The sequence below is a fragment of the Megachile rotundata genome, chromosome 9, assembly GCF_050947335.1.
Source record: "Megachile rotundata isolate GNS110a chromosome 9, iyMegRotu1, whole genome shotgun sequence".
NCBI classification, from domain to species: Eukaryota; Metazoa; Arthropoda; class Insecta; order Hymenoptera; family Megachilidae; genus Megachile; species Megachile rotundata.
The window spans coordinates 12,072,897-12,100,805 of record NC_134991.1 but is presented as its reverse complement, the minus strand read 5'-3'; the positions used below and the strand labels follow the sequence as shown (position 1 = coordinate 12,100,805).

The 27,909-nt window shown below is 39.8% G+C and overlaps 1 protein-coding gene across 1 annotated transcript; it reads left to right on the top strand.

The window, feature by feature from the left end:
* Window positions 1-11,578: 11,578 nt before the first annotated feature.
* On the top strand, window positions 11,579-20,156 carry LOC100881719 (sodium channel protein Nach-like). Its single transcript, XM_076535660.1, has 9 exons — window positions 11,579-11,744; window positions 12,673-12,818; window positions 13,113-13,245; window positions 14,164-14,446; window positions 15,898-15,951; window positions 16,061-16,232; window positions 16,303-16,409; window positions 18,233-18,261; window positions 18,429-20,156. The coding sequence occupies exons 1-9, from the start codon at window positions 11,619-11,621 to the stop codon at window positions 18,831-18,833; spliced, it is 1,455 nt and encodes a 484-aa protein (XP_076391775.1). The 5' UTR covers window positions 11,579-11,618; the 3' UTR covers window positions 18,834-20,156.
* The last annotated feature ends 7,753 nt before the right edge of the window (window positions 20,157-27,909 follow it).

Genomic DNA, 27,909 nt, shown 5'->3' with positions numbered 1-27,909 from the left:
GAAGCTTAACATATGGAAATTTAACATATGATGAAACGACACGCGTAGAAATTTAATGCGTGCAAATCTAATGTATCGATTATCGAATGCATGGAAATCTAACACGTGATGATATAACTAGTGCAGATCTAACATATGAGGACACCACACGCGCAGAAGCTTAGCATATGGAAATTTAACATATGATGAAACAACACACATAAAAATTTAATGCGTGGATATCTAATGTATCGATTTTCGAATGCATAGAAATCTAACACGTGGTGATACAACGATTACAAATCTAACATATGAAGCTACAACGCGTGTGAATCTACGCGATAGTAAAAGAACTAAAAATCTAAAAACTCCTTCGCGACAAATCTCAGAAAGTTCCAAATTAAACCATCGTTTCGCAATCCCTTTATCCCACAGCGAAGTGAAAATCGTAGATTAAGAAACAAAGGTAATACAAGAATGTTGAATTGTTTGCGGCGCAAGCAAGCTTACGGTTAATGGCGTAGGTGAAATTAGTGGATCCCTTGGGGACACCGCATTGCCGGGAGCAACTGTCGTACCTTCGTCACGAAAATAAGACAATCCACGTCGTCGTTCGTCTTCGGCAATTTAACCAGCTTGATTCGAAGCGTCCCGAGTATCCTGTAGGAACCGCTTTTACGCAAGATACTTTCCGTTTACGTGACCGTATAAAACGTACCTTTTAAAGAACGATACTGCCTCGATGAGTTCGCTTTACGAGTATTTCACGACGGCCAAATCGATCTCTTCTACGATACTTCGATTGTACAGAAAGGTGTCACGCTTTATCATTTCGCTGTCGTAAAAATTAACGACACTTTTATACTCTCGAGCGTGTATTTGCTCCATTTTGTACTTTTATTCTTTGGGAAAATCGCGGTGGTGATGTAATAAACAGAGTAAGTGGATATGTTATGTTTTTTGGATTTGAAGGGGCGATATATCGAGGGGTGATTTGTCACGTGGAGATTATTGTGGGCTGAGATTACAACGCGTTGAGATTACAGCGCGACGGGATCACAACGCCTAGTAATTCTAACGCATTGTGATTCTAATGCATCGAGATTACAACGCTTCAAGATTACAACGCGTTGAGGTCACAATGCGTCGAGATCATAACGCGCTGAAATTACAGCGCGTTGCGGTTACAACGCTCCGAGATTACAACGCGTCGAGATTACAACGCTTTGATATTTCAACGCGTCGAGATTACAACGCTTTGAGATCACAACGCGCTGAGATAACAACGCTACGAGAATACAGCGCAACGAAATCACAATGCGTCGAGATTACAGCGCGCTGAAATTACAACGCCACGAGATTACAACGCTTTGAGATCTCAACGCGTCGAGATTACAACGCTTTGAGACCACAACGCGCTGAAATTACAACGCGCCGAGATTACAACGCGCTGAGATTACGACGCTACGAGATTACAACGCGCTGAGATTACGACGCTACGAGAATACAGCGCAACGAGATCACAACGCGTCGAGATTACAGCGCGCTGAGATTACAACGCTACGAGATTTCAACGTGTCAAGATTACAACGCTTTGAGATCAGGACGCGCTGAAATTACAATGCGTCAAGATTACAACGCGCTGAGATTACGACGCTACGAGAATATAACGCAACGAGATCACAACGCGCCGAGATTACAGCACGACGAGGTTACAACGCAACGAGATTTCAACGCGTAGAGATTCTAACGCGTTGAAGTTACAGCGCATAACTACTACCACTAATCAAGGTTACAGTGCATAACTACTACCACTCATCAAGGTTACAGCGCATAACTACTACCACTCATCAAGGTTACAACGCATAGCAAATACTATTAGCTAAGATTACAACGCATCGTCATTACAACGCATTGCGATTACAGTGCCTTAAGACTGCAATTCATGATTACAATTTAAGATTGTAACAATGATGGAAATTATAGCCTAAAAAAATTACAATGCAAGACAATTACAACGCTTTGGTACTTAGCACGTGATGACTATAGCTCGTAGGAATATAATATCAGACGATTACACCTTGTTTAGATAAAACGCTAATCTGATGTATCCTAACACATAACATCTATCCACATATCTGATATCTACCTATGTGATAATACTTAACGTGTGGTTACTTAGCGCGAAATTATCGAACGCGACGCAATCCAGCATGCAAGTATCGGATACATAACAATATAACCGAGTCTACCGTATCTCCGGTTAGCTTCTTCGATCGTCTAATACCGAAATATTTTATTAATCTTCCAAAAGCCGACGAATCCGCAGTAGGGATTTACGTACAAACCGTTGCAACGTTGCATACGAAACGGCGATTTCTATGCTCCGCGGTTTCGAGCCTCGTGTTTCGTGGTTGATCCTCGGACAATCGAAGCTTACGATTCACCGTAACGAATAATAGAAATATGCAACAACTCGGGAATATTTGCGGGCAAGATTTCTTCGAAATATTCCTGAAATATTCCTCCATTCTGTAAGCACGAAATCTCACGGAATCGGGCCACGTTGTGCATTTGACAAGTGCATGATTGCCTTCTGGATTTTCGCGATGACTCCAGGCGTCGTACGTTCAGGGATAACCGGCAAGCCTCGATTCAACCTTGCATTATTCTCCAAAGCGAAAGGATTGTTTAAAAAAAATATTATCGAACGTATTTCTCTCGAATTTCAACCGCATCGATTTTTACGGGCCTCTGTAACGCTGCGACGAATTTGAACGTCACTCGACTCCCTGATATGTATTTTCCAGCATGTGATTAAACGAAATAAAACGAAACGCCCATTTCGATACGAGGGGAACGGAATCTGGGTTAAAAATTAATCCACGACGAGAGATTGCTGGCAATTTACGCGACTGAATATGGAACAGGCCGTTTTATAAATATGATAATTGGCGGCGTGGTACGGTATTTAAAAAAACAGAAGGATTCTGTTTTGTATTTCAATGGAACCGTAAATGTAATGTGCCTGAAAACTGAATTAAACAGCCTGGAGTAATCTTTACAAATTATTGCTAATTGAGGACTTTGCAAGAAACATTTATAAAATTACCTCACTTAATGCAACATAAATTGTCGAACACATATTTGTACGATTATTTAACATATTAAAATCACATATGAACACATGTATCAACGTCACACATTGACTTAATAAATTATCGATTTAACGAATTTTACAAGTGTGGCAAATTATTTATAATTTATGTACAATACATATGGACAATTTTTGTAGACACTTTTATAAAATTATCTTCAATTAACGATGAATGCAACATAAATTGTCGAACACATATTTGTACGATTATTTAACATATTAACATCACATATGAACACATGTATCAACGTCACACATTGACTTAATAAATTATTGATTTAACGAATTTTTCAAGTGTGGCAAATTATTTATAATTTATGTACAATACATATGGACACTTTTTGTAGACACTTTTATAAAATTACCTTCACTTAACGATAAATGCAATAAATATTGTCGAACACATATGTGCGTGAATACTCAATACATTAACATCACATATGAACACATGTATTAACGTCACATATCATTGACTTATTAAATTATTGATTTAATGAATTTCACAAGTGTAGCAAATTTACTTCAGCAAAAAATACTAAAAATTAAAAAATTTCCAAATTGTGTATCACTTTATTTATTGAATATGTCGACACTTTTTGTCGCCCTTTTTGAAAGCAGCAAAATAAATTGTGCTTGTCATTAAATTTACATATATATGTATATTTTGTATACCTCGATAAAAAAATTTGTCAAATGGAAGCAGTATTTCGAATCGTCCCCAATTGACTCGATAAATTTCCTCAGGTACCATCCATTTTCCAATTACAACCAATTATGCATCCTCTGTAGCGATCGTTTTCACAGCGATATTTATCGATTGCAGGAAAGGAACAGAGACACCGCGATCGCAATTCATTCGTACAGTAATCGTAGCAGTTATTTTAAATAGCCACAGCATTCGATTCCGTTTTGAAATTATCGTTATCTCCGCATTACGAATCGCGCCGTTAATCACTCGCGCAAATAGTTTTGTTACTGCTATTAATTTATAATGCTTCGGTATAATATCGAACTATAAATTCGACGGTAGCCTCTCTCACGTTTTGACAGATTTAACCCACGCACCGTATTCCCCAATTAATGCCGTCAATTAAGAAGATTTACCTTTGAAGCTGTAACGCGTACACTTAGGATTAGAGCTCGTGGATTTACGATGTGTCAATCATTATTAAGGGAGAAAGTCGAGATGCGTTTGGAAAAGTCTGGGATTTTATTGGGATAAGAGAACTTTGGTAGCTTGATTTTTTTAATTTTGATATAGGGGTGTAGTACTTACTTTTTGTTAAAAAAAAATTCTTTAAAAAATGCTAAATGAAATTGTAAAATCATAAAATTAATTTCTGATGTTTTTATATAATTTCACTAACTATAAAATCTACACTTCAAGGTTCAATAAAATAGTAGTAAAATTTCTACCGAATTCCTATGAGCTGAATTCCTACGCGTTAAATTCCTGCGCGTTAAATTCCTGAGCGCCAAATTTCCACGCATTAGACTCCCACGCGCCGAATTTCTACTCGTAGAACTCCTACGCGTCAAATTCCTGTGAGTCGAATTCCCACGCATTAAATTCCTACGCGCTGAATTCCTGCGCGTTAAATACCGACGAAATAATAAAACAGATCAAGTAACAGCACCACATCCCGCTGACATGAAACGATGAAAACGTTTAGTTTAGACGCGTGTCTGTCCTCGACATATCGTTGCGATAAAATTATTACCACCCGGGAACGTTTAATCGAGCGTGATTCATTCAAGAAATGCACTTAGAATCTACTCGAGATATTCTCAGGTCTGAAGAAAAATTATTGAATCGCGTTTCTAAATGGTAGTTGACAGCCACACGTGTGCATTGCGCTTTGGATAATGCATTCTTCGCCTCGGAAATTTATGTGTGAGAATTCCTTTCTCGATTTATAAAGCATTGAAGTACGTATTCTTTATTTATTTTTAGCACACATAATGCCTTTTATGATTCTCTCTTTTCTTTGTATTTAATTGATCTGGTTTTTGTATTACAAATCTCTACGCGTAGAATTCTTATGCGTTAAATTCCCATGCGCTGAATCCCTACGCGTTAAATTCCCATGCGCTAAATCCCGACGGGTTAAATTCCCATGCGCTGAATTCCTTCGCGTAGAATTTCCCACGCGTTGAATTTTCTACGCGCTGAATTCCCTACGCGTCGAATTCCCGTGCGTCGAAATTCTACGCGCCGAATTCACACGCATTAAATTCCCACGCGCTGAATCCCTACGCGTTAAATTCCCATGCGCCAAGTTCCTTCGCGTAGAATTTCCCACGCGTTGAATTTTCTACGCGTTGAATTCCCTACGCGTCGAATTCCCATGCGTCGAAATTCTACGCGCCGAATTCACACGCGTTAAATTCCCACGCGCTGAATTCCCACGCGTCAAATTCCCACGCGCTGAATCCCTACGCGTTAAATTCCCACGCGCTAAGTTCCTTCGCGTAGAATTTCCCACGCGTTGAATTTTCTACGCGCTGAATTCCCTACGCGTCGAATTCCCGTGCGTCGAAATTCTACGCGCCGAATTCACACGCGTTAAATTCCCACGCACTGAATTCCCACGCGTTAAATTCCCATGCGCTGAATCCCTACGCGTTAAATTCCCATGCGCTGAATTCCTTCGCGTAGAATTTCCCACGCGTTAAATTTTCTACGCGCTGAATTCCCTACGCGTCGAATTCCCATGCGTCGAAATTCTACGCGCCGAATTTACACGCGTTAAATTCCCACGCGCTGAATCCCTACGCGTTAAATTCCCATGCGCTGAATTCCTTCGCGTGGAATTTTTCACGCATTGAATTCCCACGCGACGAATTTCTACGCACTGAATTCCCACGCGTCAAATTCCTACGCGCCAAATTCCTAAGAGTTGAATCTCCACAAGTTAATTTGTCACAAGCTCAACTACCACGCACTAAATTATCAAAGCTTGTAATCCCATATATATCATCCCTAAGCGATCAATTAGTGCCCGTTAAATCGACAATCAAGTGCGACATTCAAGAAGCTCAATATTCAAAATTTCAATCACTTTGAACTTCTGCAATTTCGTTTCCGGCAAAATGACGAGTACCGTAATTGAAATCCATGCGACTGCAACAGAAACGATAAACGAGGTGAAACAACAGCCTGCAAAGCCTCCCTGTGAAATGTAATGCTACTAAAATTCAACGGTGCAACGTGGCAGGACGTAATTGCATCCCCGAGCCATTTAACTTCTCGTAATTAAATTATCGCGATAATCTTTCGCGGAAGAAACACGATTTCCGTGGTCAAAAAAGGGTGGATTCGCGGCGAGTTGTAAATCAAGGTTGCAAATCACGCGTGGAAGAGAAAAGAATGCTATAATAGTGGAGGAATGTCATTATGACACCACAATGCATCGCAATTTAATGTCACGGGACTCTTAAAATTCTTCGTTCTCTTCAATCTAGAAAAATGTTGATTATAAATTTTACAAAGGTAGTACAATTTTTTGTTCGGATGAATTATGAGGAATCGGGAAATCAATTATTTGACATGCAAACGGTTGAAACCTTTGGTAGAACCGTGTTTTCTCTCTTGTGTTTTCGTTCAACGATCGATCAATGTTATATAAAATTGTTGTTTCGTCCGATCGATCACAGTTGCAAGATGATTTATTAACATTTTGAAGGTACAAACTAGTTTATAGTTGAAATCGAACGCTGTTCCGTTCGAACTTACGATGAACGTTCATACACGCTGCTTTTAAATATTTCATCGTGATATAATATGCATGAGTAGCATCCCGATCGAACATTTTTTACGATGATGCACGTATGTGATTGAGCACGCGTCATTTATTTCGAACGATCGAACATCGAGATAAGTGCGTCGGGCTCGTTATTAGAAAAATATATTAGTCTCATAGAATATGAATAGACCTGCAATATTCATTTCAAATCAATTTCGAAGCAACGTTGCAATTCGGAGATGTTAAAAATTTCTTCTCCATTTCCCAGATGAAACTGACCTACTTAACCTAACACCAACTATTAACATCAATAGCAAAATCTCTAATTTAAATAGTATAATCTACCTTTTTGTACATTTTCGTCCCAAATCAATAAATCGACTGCGACAGAACTGTCATCCCCAGATACGCAGAAGTAACATATGTCACATCAGACAATCATAGAAACACATCAGATTAGTCATATGAAGTTCATACTGTCTCCGGTAAACGATAACAATAAAACATAGGTACCAGGATAAATAATCTTCTCAACAATCAATCATGCAACCGCGTCTGGACAGTGCGCGCCAAGTGCAATTGTGAAGGACGACATATCAGCCATATCGCGGAAGGACGTGGCTAGCATTTTACGAGGACAAATGAAAAAGTCTGGGTCACAGTCGTCGTGTAAACACTCAGGAGTTGACAATCGTACGTATAATTGGAATTCTAGATTAAGCACAATTTGACGTAATTTTAGTTTGTTTGCTGAGATTGAGACAGTTATTGCTGTGGATTTTTGGGACATTGTGGACGGTTTAATGTATGGTGATATTTGGCGTGGGGAATTGACGAGGAGGGATTTGGCGAGGTGGGTTTTGATGCGTAAGAATTTAGAGCGTAGAGATTTGACATATAATAATTCGACGCGTGGGAATACAGTGCGTAGGAATTTAATGCGTGGGAATTCAGAGCGTAGGGAATTCAATGCGTAGAGAATTCCACGCGTGGGAAATTCAACGCGTAGGGAATTCAATGCGTGGGAAATTCAACGCGTAGGGAATTCAATGCGTAGAGATTTCCACGCGTGGGAAATTTAACGCGTAGGGAATTTAATGCATTGAGAATTCCACGCGTGGGAAATTCAACATGTAGGGAATTCAATGCGTAGAGAATTCCACGCGTGGGAAATTCAACGCGTAGGGAATTTAATGCATTGAGAATTCCACGCGTGGGAAATTCAACGCGTAGGGAATTTAATGCATTGAGAATTCCACGCGTGGGGAATTCAATGCGTAGAGATTTCCACGCGTGGGGAATTCAACGCGTAGGGAATTCAATGCGTAGAGAATTCCACGCGTGGGAAATTCAACGCGTAGGGAATTTAATGCATTGAGAATTCCACGCGTGGGAAATTCAACGCGTAGAGAATTCAATGCGTTGAGAATTCCACGCGTGGAAAATTCAACGCGTAGGGAATTTAATGCGTTGAGAATTCCACGCGTGGGAAATTCAACGCATAGGGAATTCAATGCGTAGAGAATTCCACGCGTGGGAAATTCAACGCGTAGGGAATTCAATGCGTAGAGAATTCCACGCGTGGGAAATTCAACGCGTAGGGAATTCAATGCGTACAGAATTCCACGCGTGGGAAATTCAACGCGTAGGGAATTCAATGCGTTGAGAATTCCACGCGTGGAAAATTCAACGCGTAGGGAATTTAATGCATTGAGAATTCCACGCGTGGGAAATTCAACGCATAGGGAATTCAATGCGTAGAGAATTCCACGCGTGGGAAATTCAACGCGTAGGGAATTCAATGCGTAGAGAATTCCACGCGTGGGAAATTCAACGCGTAGAGAATTCAACGCGTGGGAATTCAGCGCGTGGGAAAGTTAGTGCGTAGGGATTTGGCGCATAGAAATTTAACGCGTGGGAATTCAACGCGTAAAAAATTCCAAGTGCGGAGAATTCAACGCGTAGAAAATTAAATGCGTGGGAAATTCATCGCTCAGGAATTCAGCGCGTGGGAATTTAGCGCGCAGGGATTTGGCGCGTAAAAATCTTACCCATAGAAATCCAACGCACAGTAAACCAATGCATAAAAATCTAACTTCTTTAACTTCTATTTTAACTTCTATAAATCTAAAAAATACAAATCTACTGCATAAAAAAAATTTGTCGCACGATAATAAAGAAAAGTCGCTGCTAATACGAATATATAAAATGCCATATAAAAATGCCATATAACAAAAGTCCACCGCAATATCCGACCGCAAATTTGAAAAAATGGTTGAAGTTTAATTAAACGCATAATTAAGCAACGTAACGTTGAAAAATTGCAGGTGGGTCGAAATTTCGTTCCATGAAATGCGAATCTACGATAGGAAAGATGTTTTAAAGCGTGAAACGCGCGAAACAAGATCGCGTTTCGTTCGAGCGTTGATAAAATACGGCAAGCTATACTGTAAGTACACGAAGCTGGCGGGTTTCAAATATTTCACGGAATCCAGTACGACGTGGTTCGACAGGTAATTTAGACGTTCTTTCTAACGGTGAAACGCGACAAATTTTAATGAAACTTTCACGTTATATCGATGGACGTTCAACGTTTCACAGGAATTAATTGAAATTCGTGCGTATTAATTATGTGCTCTGAACATGTTTTGCAGAACGGTTTGGTTTCTGTTGTACGCGTTCATGGTGCCCACTATGGTTTACACGGTTTATTACAGTTACGTGGAATTCATGAAAAATCCTGTGATGACCAGCGTGGAGACGGAATTTTTTCCGACGTACAAATTAAATTTTCCAGGTAACTGAGTTTGATTGTTAATACCGCTGTCATTCTTGGAAGTGTCCTTTGAGTAATTTAAACTGAAAAATTGCTGGAGCGTTATTGGGTGCAAAGGATGTACAATGGAATGGGTGAAATTCAATGCGTAGAAAATTCAACGCGTGGGAAATTCAATGCGTAGGAATTCAGCGCATAGGAATTTAGAGCGCAGGGGTTTGGCGCGTAGGAATTTAACGCGTGGGAATTCAGTGCGTAGAAATTCAACGCGTAGAAAATTCCAAGCGTAGGGAATTCCACGCGTGGGGAATTCAATGCGTAGGAATTCAGCGCATAGGAATTTAGAGCGCAGGGATTTGGCGAGTAGGAATTTAACGCGTGGGAATTCAGTGCGTAGAAAATTTCAAGCGTAGGGAATTCCACGCGTGGGGAATTCAATGCATTCAGAGTTCAACGCGTAAGCAATTCCACGCGTGGGGAATTCAACGCGTAGGAAATTTAATCTGTAGGGAATTCAACGCGTGGAAAATTCAACGCGTGAGGGATTCTACGCGTAGAAATTCAACGCGTAGAAAATTCCAAGCGCAGGGAATTCAACGCGTGGAGAATTCGACGCGTGAGGAATTCAGCGCGTCGGATTTTAACGTGTGGGAATTCAGTGCGTAGAAAATTCCAAGCGTAGGGAATTCCACGCGTGGGGAATTCAATGCATCGAGAGTTCAACGCGTAAACAATTCCACGCGTGGGGAATTCAACGCGTAGGGAATTCCACGCGTAGGAAATTTAATGCGTAGGGAATTCAACGCATGGAAAATTCAAAGCGTGAGGGATTCGACGCGTGGGAATTCAACGCGTAGGGAATTAAACGCGTGGAAAATTCGACGCGTAGAAATTCAACGCGTAGGGAATTAAACGCGTGGGAAATTCGACGCGTGAGGGATTCAGCGCGTGGGAACTCAACGCGTAGGGAATTCAATGCGTGGAATATTCGACGCGTAATGGATTCAGCGCGTGGGAATTTAACGCGTAGAAAATGCCAAGCGTAGAGAATTCAACGCGTAGAAAATTCCAAGCGTAGGGAATTCAACGCGTAAAAAATTCCAAGCGTTGGGAATTCAACGCGTAGGGAATTCAACGCGTGGGAAATTCAACGCGTATTAATTCAGCGCGTGGGAATTCAGCTCGTGATTCCCTTTCGATAAAGGGAGTACAATAGAAATTTGATGAAATACCTCAGAAATGATTCGCAGAATTCTCGAGTAAACTGTGTTCCGAACGTTTATTTGTATAGTACTAAAGATTACAAACTGTAACGTCCATTTACAGGTGTCTCCATCTGTTCTATCAATAGAATAAGCCGTCGAGCCGCAGTGAAAATGGCGAACGAAATGTGAGCATTTATATTAAATTCTATACACGAGAACCGCAATAAAAATAGCATAATTAAATGCATGGAATTCATTATATTCGTTAATACTGCATCATTAGTTTCAATCTCGTTAGCGAGATTCGTTTAAAAAATTGTTGTAAATATATGAGTGAGGCTCGCAATTAATTCGCTGGAACAAAATTTACCCACATTGAATAATTAAAATCATTTAACATCGAAATTTGAACCATTCTTTCATGTAGTAACGGGGATGCATATTTAACCTCTCCTCTGCGATTTTATTCAACGCGAGTTTTCAACTAATTTTCCCGAACTGCAGTTTCAGTTCTCATAGAATGGAATTTTTAACGCAATTTTTAATACAGACATTTTGCAATATCGATCCAGTTTTATCAATTATCCGGTTCGCGTATAAATTTTTCATTTCCATGTTAATTCGCCGAGTGCGTTCAATATTTTTCAAATTTCAATTAATACATGAATTTGTTTTCGAGTTTGATATGAATATTGTTTGTTTTTTGCAGATACAACTCGAATATTTCTCGACTATCTTCCGAAGAGATTCTGAACATGATTCTGCAATTGGGCGGACTTTACGATTCCGAATTTATAACGCAATCTCAGCCACTTCGAATCGATCAGCTACTCTCGCATTTTTACGATGGCTATTACGACATTACGAACGTAATGAAACGGGTAAGTTCTTGCTTCCTGAACAGAGTAATTCGGTTTTCATATCATTTCATTGCTAGTAAGAGTTCCTGATATTTTTGGAATTTTTGGAATTTTGGAATTTTTGGTATTTTGGAATTTTTGGAGTTTTTGGAATTTTGGGATTTAGGAATCCGAGGATCCAAGAAATTGGGTTTACAGATAGTTGGGAATTTAGGGAGTTGGGATTTAGGAGGTGGGAATTTAGGAAGTTGGGATTTAGGAGGTGGAAATTTAAGAAGTTGGGATTTAGGAAGTTGGGATTTAGCTAGTTGGGATTTAGGAACTTTGGAGTTTAGGAAGTTGGGATTTAGCTAGTTGGGATTTAGGGACTTTGGAGTTTAGGAAGTTGGGATTTAAGCAGTTGGGATTTAGGAAGTAGGAATTTAGGAAGGTGGAGCTTAAGAAGTTGGGATTTAGGAAGTTGGGATTTAAGAAGTTGGGATTTAGGTAGTTGGGATTTAGGCATTTGAGATGTAGAGATTTCGGAATTTAGGAAATTGGGATTTAGGAAGTAGAAATTTAGGAAGGTGGGACTTAAGAAGTTGGGATTTAGGAACTTTGGAAATTAGGAAGTTGGGAGTTAGAAAGTAGAGGAGTTTGGAATTGAGGACATTAGGGATTTAGGAAGTTGGGGATTTAAGAAGTTGGGGACTTAAGAAGTTGTAGAGTGATGAAAACAAGGAGGTAGAAATTAGAAAATTCAAAAAATTAAGAATTTAAAAATTGGAGCTATTAGAAATCTCATTACTTAGGAAATCAGCAAATGCAATTGCTTTTACAAATTTGCTATCTTAAAAAGCATTTAAGAACTTGAGAGTCTAATATTTAAAAATCAAGTCATGTTAAAAATTCACCAATTGGCAAACATACACTGTAACTTCAACCTAAAATTTGCATGGTACAATTTCAGCTGACCCCGCAATGCTCCTCAATTTTATCGAGGTGTCGTTTCAACGGTCAAGAGAGAAACTGCTCAGACATATTCGCGTTCCGCAAGACTCAAGACGGATTCTGTTGCATCTTCAATTACGCTACTAAAGGGGATGATACGCTCCTGTAAGTTTCGAGGTTTCCCTCTCCCTTCGTAACTGGAATGCATAATTTATTCGGCTCGTCTCGCGACACCTTGCGAGCTGTCGGTCGAAATTCATTTTTCACCAGGTTCATACGGTCGCGTGCATGCGAAATTTCACCGTTTCGTGTTTCGTAGCCGTTCCATTTCCCTCGGTTTTGCTCGCTGCAAATTATTTCGTGGATAATGACAGCATCACGTGCACGCTGTTCACGGTTCTTCCGTTCGATCTCTTTTTCGCGTTGCACTTGTACATCCTGTGTGTTTTGCTTCGATAGAAACACCGAGGTCGATCATAGAACTGACCCCATCAAGGTGGAAAATTTGACCGAGGAAGGTGGACTGTCGGTGCTGATGGAATCGTTTCCCGATGACTATTTTTACTCCATTTTACCAACCACTGGGTGGAAGGTAAGCAGAATTTATATTAATCATTATACCACTGGGTGCAATGTACTGTATAGACTCTTAAGGGTGGAGAGTTTTAAGGGAGGTTTGGGATCAAAGTATAGTCAATGAATTACTGAAATAATTCTGGTGCATTAAATTTTATCGAGTTTCAGTATCAGCAAGAAAATTAAATTGTACACTTAAATACCACCCCTTTTCAGCTCTTACATTAATTGTGAGACACCCTCTATATTATATCAAACATATTATATTTGTGCAATATACTTGCACAATATATTTTCAAAATACATATACATGTTATACTTGTTACATGAAAGCTTAATTTTTGTATAAAAAAATTGTATTGCACACATATGTACACATGTATACACATGATCACATGCAAGTGTACATATGTTATACACTTAAATACATCTCTCACTCTTTAATACAATAATCATACAAAAATTTCATGAAATGTCTGCTTGACAAAATTCATATCCATAAACCCTGTTTTACTCCAATCAAAATTAAACATAAAACCTGCAAGACAAATTGTCCGTAACTTTTCATGTCTATGGCCGGTAACAGAAAAAGCAATATGGCGGACAGTTTTCTGACACTAAAACTCGTCATCGTGGCTCGGAAGTAATCTAACCGAATGTAAAATCGGACAGTTTAATCGCAGGGTCGCGTTCTCGCTGGTTGCTCACTACGATTATCATACGAGACAAACGACGGTGCATTATGCAAATTGCAGTTTTTCCTCGGGAGAACAGTCGAGATTTACCGTAGTCGGGTCGAGCGTGTGTAAATACGGCCGGGGGTTGGGAATATTTAACGCGGCGGTGGTCATTCAACGCGTCAAGCTCGTCGTTATTCATGAATATTGAAATTTCATTTTCGCGAGAGGGTTTCAAAGGACGAACACTTCGCCAGGTGACGATCTTCAGCCCGTACGATTATCCGGACATGATCAGCGGCGGTGTCATCGACGTCCTCGTGTCTCCGCGAACGCACAGGAGCGTGGAACTAGAGGCGATCATGTTTTACAGCACCAGGAGTATTATATCGTATCCGCTCGACAAACGAGATTGCGTGTTCGAGGATGAAATGACCTTCTTACGGCCTTTCTACACCTACAGCGACTGTATCGTTGATTGTAGGATCGATGACGTGTGGAAAATCTGCAAGTGCATACCTTTCTACTTGCCTAATAGAGGTTAGATATGTTAATACACCTATTATCGCAATAAGTTGCTGACAATGCGATTGTAGCTGATATGTGGATGGAAATTGCTTTATTATTCCGATACTTTGCATTTCTTCGGGGCAACTGGAAGATTTACGAGTTTTGGGATTTGGGCTTTGAGGTTTGGGGATTTGAGCAGTTGGGAATTTGGGGATTTGAAGAGTTGGGAATTTGGAAAGTTGGGAAATGTTTAGAGTGTTTGAGAATTTGGACGCTTGGGAAAATTCAACGCGTGAGGAATTTGACGCGTAAAAATTTAGTGCGTAAGGATTTGGCGCGTAGGAATTCAACGCGTGGGAATTCAGCGCGTAGAAATTCGATGCGTAGAAAATTCAACGCGTCGGAAATTCGACGCATAGTAATTTGACGCTTGGATATTCGGCGCGTGGTAATTCGACGCTTGGATATTTGGCGCGTGGTAATTCGATGCGTGGTAATTTGATCCACAGAATTCCAGAGCGTGGTAATTCGATCCGTGGAGTTCCAGCGCGTGGTAATTCGATCCGTGGAGTTCCAGCGCGTGGTAATTCGACCCGTAGGATTCCAGCGCGTGGTAATTCGATCCGTGGAGTTCCAGCGCGTGGTAATTCGATCCGTGGAGTTCCAGTGCATGGTAATTCGATCCATAGAATTCGAGCGCGTGGTAATTCGATCCGTGGAGTTCCAGCGCGTGGTAATTCGATCCGTGGAGTTCCAGCGCGTGGTAATTCGATACGTGGTAATTCGACCCGTAGGATTCCAACGCGTGGTAATTCGATCCGTAGAGTTCCAGCGCGTGGTAATTCGATCCGTAGAGTTCCAGCGCGTGGTAATTCGATCCATAGAATTCCAGCGCGTGGTAATTCGATCCGTGGAGTTCCAGCGCGTGGTAATTCGATCCGTAGAATTCCAACGCGTGGTAATTCGGTGCGTGGTAATTAAATTCATAGAGTTCCAGCGCGTGGTAATCCTATCTATAGAGTTCCAGGTCAATGTTCTGCAATACTTCAAAAGCAAACATTGTCCTGTACTTCAGTCAACGTTTACAAACGCAAGCACTTAAATACATCAAAGAAGACGTCCACAATATGTGTCTTCTGCTCTCTGCTTTCACTTTCGCAGGACGACAAAACCACTTACAGTACATAGACTAACAGAAGGCATTAACGATTCTGCAGCCTTACTCTCCCGAGATTCTATGCTACAAGATCTGGCTAAATAGCATGCTTTCGGAAGCTCCCGATGGGACTTGAACCGTTAAAGTGGATCGTACGAAATTAAACCCAAGAAATTGCAGGAATATATTTCTTTGTTAGATGTAGATAGATACATTTCTTTTTTTTGAGGGTTATTTTAAGGAGTTAAAAAGAATTTTATAAAATTCTTTTACTGTATGAATATTATTCTGTATTATATTCTTATTTATATTTTTGAATTTTCAGAAGGTCGAAGGGTGTGCAACATAGAAGACATACCCTGTTTGACAGAGCACAAATGTGAGTACAGCAATCATACAATTTATACAATAATTAGCTATCAAATTATTGTTCCTATAGTTCTGTGGTTCAGACAAAATTCTTAAATTTTGTGATCACAAAATTCTAGCCAAATGGTTCTCCGTGGTACCACACGAGAACGTATACCAAGATGCGAACTACGACAACGAGACAATCATGCACTGCTACACGTGTTACCCAGAGTGCAACGACATCAGCTACAACGCAAGAATGACCGAGTCAGATCTGGTGGAGTCTAATCGACAATCTGCCAAATTACTGTGGGTACACGCTTCCAGGATATTTAATATAGGTTTTATCAATCTTCTGATCATGTTTCGAAATTCGAAGGAAGGGTGTCAAGATCGAGGACCAAGGTATGCTGACGATATATTTTAATAGCTTCGGCACCATGAGGTTGAGACAAGACGTGATTTATCGATGGTACGAGCTGTTGGGTGAGTAAAATTAACTGACAAGAAGTTTTGTGGCGATATATTGATTATCATGCTGGAAATTACTGTGCATGGAACGTTATAATAACCATTAGTTGGTGTTTCACCACGTCAAAATTACCATCTATTTCTAGTAAGATCGTCTTGGTTAAGAATTATTATTTTTTGCCATGAACTAAGATATCTGTTACATTTCTTAAAGAAAAAAGAGTTACATATATATATGTTAAAATTAAGAGTTACATATATATATGTTAAAATTAAGAATTACATCTACATACGTTAAAATTAAGAGCTACATATACATATGTTAAAATTAAGAGCTACATCTACATATGTTAAAATTAAGAGCTACATCTACATATGTTACAATTAAGAGTTACATATACATATGTTACAATTAAGAGTTACATATGCATATGTTAAAATTAAGAGTTACATATATATATGTTAAAATTAAGAGTTACATATACATATGTTAAAATTAAGAATTACATCTACATACGTTAAAATTAAGAGCTACATATACATATGTTAAAATTAAGAGCTACATCTACATATGTTAAAATTAAGAGTTACATCTACATATCTTAAAATTAAGAGTTACATCTACATATCCTAAAATTAAGAGATACATCTACATATCCTAAAATTAAGAGTTACATCTACATATCTTAAAATTAAGAGTCACCTCTATATATTTTAAAATTGCAGCTTGTTCTAGATCCTAACCTACGATCCTAACTGGACAGCTGCATCATTCACAGCCAGCTAATAGTTGCTGCAATAGGCGTAACATCTTAAGGCAACAAAAGTTGAAATGTTATGCATATTTTGCCTTTGGTGATCCTTCATTATACAGACTATAATTAGAATTGAACGTAAAGTTCAGTTGTGGTGAAAATATGAGTCTGGTTTGTCATACGTGAACTGTACCGTGCGTCACGTATGACACGTTTTACTCTAATCATCAAAATTATTGCGACACATAGAAAACTTTAAATTCTTTCATTTTTACTTTGTGGATCTCTAGATGCAAAAATGTGGACCATCTGATGTTTGCATTTTGAAATTTTTATAATCAGAGATGCTTGTACTCTTCACATGTGTAGCATATGTACACATATGTCCTCCACATATGTCTTCAAAGTCCTGTACCTCAGACTTCGTAGTTCCGAAGCTACATTTTGTACTTCTCTTTATATTTAGACGTACCTGAAGGTTTCTACGTCTCCAGGTTCTAGAAATGTCTCAAAAAAGGAAACCCGTGATTTCAATGAAGACAACGAAGAATCAGCGAGCAGAGAGAATGCATTTTACAATTAATTAGCTTTCAGCAGAGCGAAGAACAGCTTAATCCCCTATTTACATTCAGCGCAGTTTCCATTAGATTAATGCATGCAAAATGCTGTTAAGCACGTAAAGATATTATTCATATTACGCCGGTAGAAAGTTGTAGAAGCGGTCGTGTATCGCGAAGTTGCAAGACGAAAGTGGATTTACCCCGCGAAAAATGTAACTCCTTTATTCAGGGTGCATTACAGAGCTTGTAACTCGTGCCAAGAGTATATGTGCACGTACCTAACACAATGGATCGAGATGTTCCTTTATTCCGACAGCCCCGAGGCAACAGATTACTCGGCGATGAAGAAAGTTCATGCCACGAATCCTTCGTTACACAACGAGATCCTTCTGCGTTTCATAATCCACCCCCCGTTTCTTCCAGTTTATCCCGTCAGATTTTCACCGTGCTCTTCTAAATCGAGCCGCATTCACCGGTCATTTCGTTCGGGTTCGAATAGATTGAATCGTGTTAAAACTTCCAGGGGAATTTACCGAACTGAAATCTAACTTGGTACTGACCCTCATTTCTACGTTTGAGCTCCGAGTTACAAAATGTTCCAGTCATATTCGACAGATTACTTTATTTCTTGTTTCTACTTACGTGAAATTTTATAACATTTGTCAAATATATTTTAGTTTCTGATTTTTTTCGAATTTTGATGTTTCTCTTTTGTAAAGGAAATTCAAGTACATCGGGTTTTTACCAGAATCCACTTTCAATTTGAAGAGTTTTCGATCGTTAGCCTTTTCAGAGTAGAGGTAATTTATAAGGTTACAGTCCGTGATTTAAGCAATAGAGAAATGATTAATAGCCCGAGTTTTGGCATTAAAATGAAATTTCTGTTGGCAGGGGATGCAAGCGGTATTTGGGGCATTTTCGTCGGTTTTAGTCTGATTGCGATCGTGGAGTTTGTCTACTTCATCGGGCTTTTCGTGCTGGAGCTTGTGAAGGGGCCTACTTCGTCCGACAGTAACAAAAAACAAGTCAAGCATTGGCAGTCGCCCATACAGTCGATTTATTGGGGCGAATTGTATTCTAACGTGAAGCCTAAATCGCCCGACAATCGATATCGCGGATACTAGCACGTTATTTCATTGTTAAATACGCACATATACTGTAATCTTCTCTTATTTCGCGGCAACAAATATGACGGAACAATTCAATAACGTGGATTAACAAATTGCCTCGTATTTTCTCTTTTGCTTACGAGGAAGAACGAGAAAAAAGCTCATCCCCAGAGAAATTAGCGATCCTCTGCGTTTCTTTCCCGCAGGATTTAGCAAAGGAAGATCCAGCAATCTGCGAGGGAATCCATACTGCACCAAGAGCTTGCGAGTTTTCTAACGAGACTTTGCCACAGGTTAACTTAAAGCATTAAAGAGGATCTCGCTAAACGTCACGACGAAAAATGCTGCCGAGTAGATTGCACGAATTTAAACATTCGGTAGAAATTAAATTAATTACGATCGAAATGTTTGTACTTCTACAGAAATATTGATCGCAGTCTAAAAACGTTATACTGTCGTAAATTGCAAAGGTAGCTGTTTCAGAGAAAATTGTATCAAAGCATTTGTTGAATATATGCAATAATTACGATAAACGAGGTTTTGATGCGCTTTCTAGGTATACGGTTCTTTGATCGAGATACTGTAATTTGTAATTTTTAGTTGCTCATTAGAGAACGGAATAAAATTACATTGGCCATTCGAAATGATCCTTTTCACTGATTAATTACGTGAAATCCCCTCACGAAATAATTAGCATTCATACTTGAAACGGAAGTATTCCTGTTTATAATTTTAATTAGGTTCACAGAGGAAATATTGGAATTAATATGTATAAGCATCATAATATGTGTAGTAGTAACATGTAGTTAAGAATTTAATAAGTAATAATAATTAGTATTAAGATATGTATAACTATGTTTATATCTAACATGTATTGTTATCAAAATATCTGTCACAAATCGAAGGGTCCTGAGTTATTTGTACCTTTATATCGTCGACACGTCGTTGTAACTTTCGACCGGCATTATCTGGCAGTATTGTTATGAAACTCGATCATTGGAACGTGCTTGAGGTTTCGAGAGGATCAACTCGTGCCCGAGATACGGACAAAGATGAAATTCAGTGTGAACCAGCGATCTATTCGAGTGAATTATCGACCGGCTCAAAGGCTTCAGAGCCTTGGGGAAATAGATACTGACATCCCTTAATTGTTGGTCGGTTCAAATAGATTTCCTTCCCAAAAGAAAATCTTCCAATTTCCCTTAACCTCTTAACCCATGACTTTTTTTACAGTTGCGTCAATCTGAGTGGTGCAACACTACCATGCGTGGCAATCTGGCGCGTGGTAATTCGGTAGGTGGCAATTTGACATGTGGTAATTCAACGCGTGGAAATTCGGCGCGTGGTAATTCGACGCGTGAAAATTCGATCCATAGAATTCCAGCGCGTGGTAATTCGATCCGTAGAGATCCAGCGCGTGGTAATTCGATGCGTGGTAATTTGATCCGTAGAATTCCAGCGCGTGGTAATTTGACGCATGGAAATTCGGCGCGTGGTAATTCGGCGCGTAATAATTCGACGCGTGGTAATTCGACGCGTGAAAATTTGACGCATGGAAATTCGGCGCGTAGTAATTCGATGCGTGGTAATTCGATGCGTGGAAATTCGATCCGTAGAATTCCAGCGCGTGGTAATTCGATTCGTGGAGTTCCAGCGCATGGTAATTCCATACGTGGTAATTCAATCCGTAGAATTCCAGCGCGTGGTAATTCGATCCGCAGAGTTTCAGCGCGTGGTAATTCGATCCGTGGAGTTCCAGCGCGTGGTAATTCGATACATGGTAATTCGACCCGTAGAATTCCAGCGCGTGGTAATTCGATTCGTGGAGTTCCAGCGCATGGTAATTCGATACTTGGTGATTCGATCCGTAGAATTCCAGCACGTGGTAATTCGATCCGTAGCGTTCCAGCGCGTGGTAATTCGATCCGTAGAGTTCCAGCGCATGGTAATTCAATGCGTGGTTATTCGTTTCCGAAACGCAGCTGTGGGAAAAATATGCTTTTATTTTTTTTTTTATATTTGAACTGTGGTGTATATTACAAACGCGACTCTATGTTATACTCCCAAGAGCTAAACAATATTGCAACATTCCCCAAATTAAAGGACAGAATGGATACGATTAAACTTGACGAAAGGAACAACCGTAATAAATACCAAAAATTTAAGTATTGAATATTAAAGAATTTTTTGAATAAAAATTCATTAAACCCAGTACAACTGTTGCAGTATTATTCCGAAACAGGAAATCGATGTTCTTCGGCATTTTTTCCGTGGAATGCATTGTTACGGTAAACACGGAGGCGAAGTTATCGAATGGATCGGGTTCCGTAGTATCAGTTGCATTCAATTTTCAACGGTACACCGCGAGCCAGGGTCATTAAATTCGTATCGTGGATAAATTTTTATACCTGCTCGTTACCCGTGGCCGGGGAAAAAAGTAAAAACAACTCTCGTTTAAACGGGTGAATTTAAAAGGCAAACTGTTAAAACGCACCGGGAAACCCGTTGGCCGTCGCAACGGTGCAATAAAATCGTTACGATTCTAATTTTCGTTGCGTCCTTCTGTTACGCGAATTAACGGGTTTCCGTAGCCGTGTACGGGAAACTCGCCAGCCTATCTTGTCTCCGTCAAGTCATTTCGCCAAATGGAAATGAACGGTAGCGACACTGCCAACGATCGCCGATAAATTAAATTACTGTACCGCGTTCTTGCGTCGTCTCGAATTTCCGTTACTACGCTTTCGAAGAAAATACTGTCTTAACGTGCACAGAAATACGGTTAGAAACCCACATGTGCAATTAGGACGAGATTTCTAATCAAAGTATAAGACGGCCATTTTGTAAATAAAGTTTTACAGTTTGGGGGAGCCACTGACAAATAAAAAGTTAGGTTATGTTCCAACCTGCACAGAATCTCCTTTCTGAATTTTCTTTTAATACAAAAACCACACTTGTTGGACATTCTACAAACATCTTACTGTATAGAAAACTAACTGAATGTTGACAATAAACATCCGAATGGCATTGAACAATTGATTAATGAATATTGATTAATGAACATCTGACTTGCATTGAACAACTGCTGAACAACTATTCATTAACTACGAATAATTAAATATTGACATTGAACATCTATTAACAATGAACAACTGAATATTGAAAATATTATTCAGAATTAGAGTTGAAAAATGTTTGAAGATGGATTTTGAATGAGTCGGTGTTTCGGAAGGCACTATTATGCGAGGTTGATTCAATTTGCATGGAGTAGTTTGTTCTTGACCCATGTCAAGGCAGCAAGGATGCAGTTAACGTTTCTACGTGCCCTTCTGTTGCTAATGTATTCATGTCAGCCAACGAGCCACGCGTTTTCATAACGGCACACGTACGCAACACGTCGTGATGAGTTTCGAACGATGGAGCGTGAGATACCGGGGTCGGATTAACGATTAACCCGGAACGAGACAACGAGCTGGATCATTTTGGTCACGATGCTGACACTCGATCAAGTCTTGAAGTTTTATGACCTTGGTGTAGGTTAAGTTCAAGGACACGAAGGGTTTGCTTTGAGGTACTTCATCGGAACGTTTTCGTTAGATCTTGTGTGGTAATTGCACGCATCGATTTACCACGCGCTGGAACTCTACGGATCGAATTACCACGTATCGAATTACAACGCGCTGGAACTCTACGAATCGAATTACCACGCGTTGAAATTCTACGGATCAAATTACTACGCATCGAATTACCACGCGCTGGAACTCTACGGATCGAATTACCGCGCGCTGGAATTCTATGTATCAAATTACCACGTGCTGGAATTCTACGGGTTGAATTACCATGTATCGAATTACCACGCGCTGGAACTCCACGCATCGAATTACCACGCGCTGGAACTCTACGAATCGAATTACCGCGCGTTGAAATTCTACGGATCAAATTACAACGCATCGAATTACCACACGCTGGAACTCTACGGATCGAATTATCGCGCGCTGGAATTCTACGGATCAAATTACCACGTGCTGGAATTCTACGGGTTGAATTACCATGTATCGAATTACCACGCGCTGGAACTCCACGCATCGAATTACCACGCGCTGGAACTCCACTGATCGAATTACCACGCGCTGGAATTCTACGGATCGAATTACCTCGCTATGGAATTTTACGGGTGAAGTTACCATGCGTCGAATTACCACGTGCCGAATTGTCACGCGCCGAATTTGCACGTGTCGAATTACTACGCGCCGAATTGATCTGATGATGAAAAGATCAGAAAGTTGAATCAATTGTGTATAGTCTAAGTATGGACTAGATATATAATCTATATTATAATAAGTATATCATAATGTAATTATATTGTAACAAATATATCTTAATGCAAGTTTTACAGTAAATATATAAATATGTAGTATATTTATAAGTGTCATTTTTTATCAACTAATTTTGCAAGTATGATCAGATATCCGAAAGAAGAAAGTTGTTCTTGAAATTTATCGCATTCGATTTTTATTGCACATGCACTGAGAACACTTTAATATTCTAACGCAAGTTTGATAGAATTCTGTACCGGTGGTTTCGCAGCGAATACACAGGAAGTCTCATTACAACAAGGTAATAAAAATGTAGATGGAAGATTGATATTGTATTATGGCGGAACCCTCAACTTTCCAGCAATAACAGCCAGCCGACCGTGCTTCAGATAAGCGAGGTTGAATTGGTAACCGAACGACACAAGATACGCGATATTTTTCACGTAAAATCGTTTTGTCATGCAGGATAGAGCTCATACGTTTTGTGATCCTCGCCGTGAAAGGATATCTCGTGTAGTTCACACAGAAGGCACAGATCGGTGTTTTAATCCCATTCGTACTTTTAGCAATCTTCTAATTGTTCTCCAGAATATTTTAAAATTTATTAAAGAATAATTTATTAAAAATTCTCTGAAAAAAATTAAGAAAAGTTTCTCCGATTCTCAAATATATTATTGTCAGAATTAATTAAATTACGAATTTTACTTTGCCAATGTAACATAACAGAAGTTTGCTCATCAGTTTATCTCACACATTAATACGGAAATTAGCAGCTAATTAACGCAGCGTGGTTTTCAGATTCCAAGCTTTTACGCATCAGGTAAATGGCAGGGATTTTACTCGGTCCAGGGAACGATGAAGTGCGTGGCAGGAACGCGCATCAGCGAGCACCGCTCGCTATTTCAGATGAATCGATTCCACCAATTACACGCAAACGCCGTGCAAAATCAGGCTTCTTTAAAATATTAATAAAATACTGGATACTCTACTGCGAGTATAGCAGTTTGCAAGGCATGAAGTATATGAACCGAGGAAAATGGTATGCAAGGTATTTGTAGCATCTGATTAGTAAATTCTTTGATCGTTAGGCAAGTGATATCAACATGATCAGACAAGTAGAATAGGTAAAAAACATTAAATGACTAGACAAGGGTAACTGGAGTGAACAAACGAGTGAAAGTAGTATTAATTCATGTTTGGTCAGACAAGTAGAATAAGCATGATTTTTTAGGCAAGAACTGGGGTGGTCAGACGAGTAGAATAAGCATGATAGTTTCAGGTAAGTGGAGCTGGGGTAGTCAGACAAGTAGAATAAGTATGATTTCTTCAGGCAAGGACTGAGGTGGTCAGACAAGTAGAATAGGTATGATCTCTTCAGGCAAGTAGAACTGGGGTGGTCAGACAAGTAGAATGAGTATGATTTCTTCAGGCAACTAGAACTGGGGTGGTCAGACGAGTAGAATAAGTATGATAACTTAAAATGTATCTTGAATGATCAGACAAGTGGAATAAGTACGATCTCTTCAGGCAACTAGAACTGGGGTGGTCAGACAAGTAGAATAAGTGTGATCTCTTCAGACAAGGAGAACTGGGGTGGTCAGACAAGTAAAATAAGTATGATCTCTTCACACAAGTAAAACTGGGGTGGTCAGACAAGTAAAATAAGTATGTTAACATTAAGTGGACCTTGAGTGATCAGACAAGTAGAATAAGTATGATAACTTTAAGTGGACCTTGAGTGATCAGACAAGTAGAATAAGTATGATAACTTTAAGTGGACCTTGAGTGATCAGACAAGTAGAATAAGTATAATCCCCTCAGGAAAGTTGAACTTGAGTGATCAGTTCACATTGACAGTGAGAAATCAAATAAAATTGCTATTAGTCCATCTGGTCAGACAACTAGAATGTGTCCAAATCCCAAAATGATCAGACAAGTAGTATTAACTAACCAAACCATAAATTCCACCAAACATCTTCATTTTCTAAGCATTCTTTAACAGTCACATTGTCCTTCCACTTCATATAATCAATTAAATATCAATTTCTCTCAAATCGATTGCATTTATAGTCTCACCAGATAATTCGAGTTTATGTCCCTGGCAAGGTACATTCTTTCTCGCGAGTAAAGCTCGAAGAAAATTCCTCTAAGCACGTTTCTCTTCGCAAGCTCAAAAACACACGGTCGTATATCAAGACGAATCTTACGAGCAAATCTTACGCTTCAGCCTCGGCTATAAAAACGTGTTGTTCCGCGAATCTGCCGATAAGAAAGACAAGGTTTATGGCGGATTAAAATTAAGAACACTTACAAATGGGTCTAGAAACGCGAGAAGAAACGACAGTAGGGCGCAATAAATTTTTGCGAAACGTTCAAGACGCGAGACGATGCGTCACCGCGTGGCCATGATTAAATATAAAACGACCCGTCGTGTCAGTTTTATAACAGGAAATCGGTAATAAACGGCTCTCTCATTTGCCCCGGGAAAAAACTGCCGGACTCCTTTTACGGTCGTTTCAAGCATCATTTTTTCTTTTATGAGAGCTTGCGTTGCGATTGGATGTGCTTAACGACGCCGGTACGCGTTGCGCGTTCATTAAAAAGCGAATTCGAGTACCTTTTTATTCGACAGCAGTATATCATTAATCGCTTTTCTTTCGTTGTTTTCAGAGTCCTACGGTTTTGCGGATACACCATAATTTTATTGCATATATTCTATTCCATGTACTCTACCTATGTGGCATACGCTAATACGCCGATAGCAACGTCGCAAGTCAAAGCTAGCCACATGTATAGTGATTTACGCTACCCCGGTAATTATATAGCCGTAGAAAAATGACCGTAAGATTTTCATTAGATTGCGAGGTGGGTGGTGTACATTTTTTATCCTTGACACAGAGATAACATTTCATGTTACGTCAATACCTCGGAGAAGAATTATTAATGGAATTTGTAATACGCTTCTGCACTTCTAATTTGGCGCATATCGAATTCTTCACGACCCGAATTCCTAATGTTCCGAATTCTCAATGACACGAATACCTCACGACCAGAATTCCTAACGTCTCGAGTTCCTCACACGTTCCGAATTCTTTACGTCCCGAATTCCTCACGCTCCGAATTCCTCACGTCCCGAATTCCAAACGTCCCGAATTCCTCACACGTCCCGAATTCTCAACGACTCGAATTCCTCACGTCCCCAATTCTCAGCGCCCCGAATTCTTCACGTCCCGAATTCCTAACGTCCCGAATTCCTCATGTCCCGAACTCCTCACACGTTCCAAATTCTCAACAACCCGAATTCCTCACGTCCCGAATTCTCAACGATCCGAATACCTCACATCACAAATTCTTCACGTCCCGAATTCTCAACGACCCGAATTCCTCACACGTCCCGAATTCCTAACGTCCCGAATTCCTCATGTTTCGAATTCCTAACGCCTCGAATTCCTCACACGTCCTGAATTCTCAACGTCTCGAATTCCTCATGTCCCCAATTCTCAGCGCCCTGAATTCTTCACGTCCCGAATTCCTAACGTCCCGAATTCCTCATGTCCCGAACTCCTCACACGTTCCAAATTCTCAACAACCCGAATTCCTCACGTCCCGAATTCTCAACGATCCGAATTCCTCACGTCCCAAATTCTTCACGTCCCGAATTCTCACCGCCCCAAATTCTCCACGACCCGAATTCTCATCGTCTCCAGATTCCTACGCTCAAAATTCCAAAAATTGCAATGTCGTAACTCACAAATCTTAACATTCCAAAAATCCTCGATGTTCACAACGCATTGCACAGGAGACTAAACAAGAAACGGTCGATAAATTCCGTGGAAAGTAAACTACACGACGGGTGAAAAATTCTCTTTATTTCGAGCCCTTGGTTGCAATTAAGCCGTGGCGCGGTTAGTTAAATTTAATTAAGCATCCGGTCGGCCCCGGTTAGATAAATTTTACGAGTTAAACCGCGGCGGGGATCGAATCTAACCAACGAGCTCTAAATTCCTATGTTTTCAGGCGTCGCTATTTGTTCCGTCAACAGAATAAGTCGTCGAGCCGCCATGAAACTCGCGACGCAAATGTGAGTATTTACAATTAACACGAAACAAATGTAAACTTGTTACACATCCTTTTCGTATCAACAAATTTGTAGAACATTTTACTTTTCAAAATTGTATTTTTGTTAAAACCATCGCAGTCTGTAAATGTGTACAGAAAACAAATTGCGCTATTGAAAATTCAGCATATTATTAAAGCCTACTAAAGGCAGAAAAGTTTAAAAATTCTACTGCGAAATTGAAAATATTCTCCTGCAGAGTGGATTAAAAAAATTCTGCTGCGAAGTAAATTTTTAAAAATCTCCTAGAGAGTGCGTTTAAAAAATTCAGCTACGAATTCAAAAATTCTGCAAAGTGATGCAATTATGTTCGTCGCTTCTATTTATGCAAAATGTTGAATCGGCGCGTGAAAGTCGAGAGTGAAATAGTAGACCGTGAAAGGACTACGCAGTATGACAATTACAGGATGATTTCAATAATTGCACGTGAAAAGCGTGATCTCGTTCAAGAATCGTACATGCGCTGTTGTCACACGTGCCACCACCTAATCGCTTTGATGATCACAATGAACGTGTTAATTACCGTTCCACGTGCATGAGAATCCGACTGGAACATTGTTATTGATTCCAGAGTGTCGATTTAACAACTAACTCACGCGATTAGTATCGAGCAATTTCGCCAGGAGCTTTAATGTTCGAGAGATGGATAATTACTTTCTAG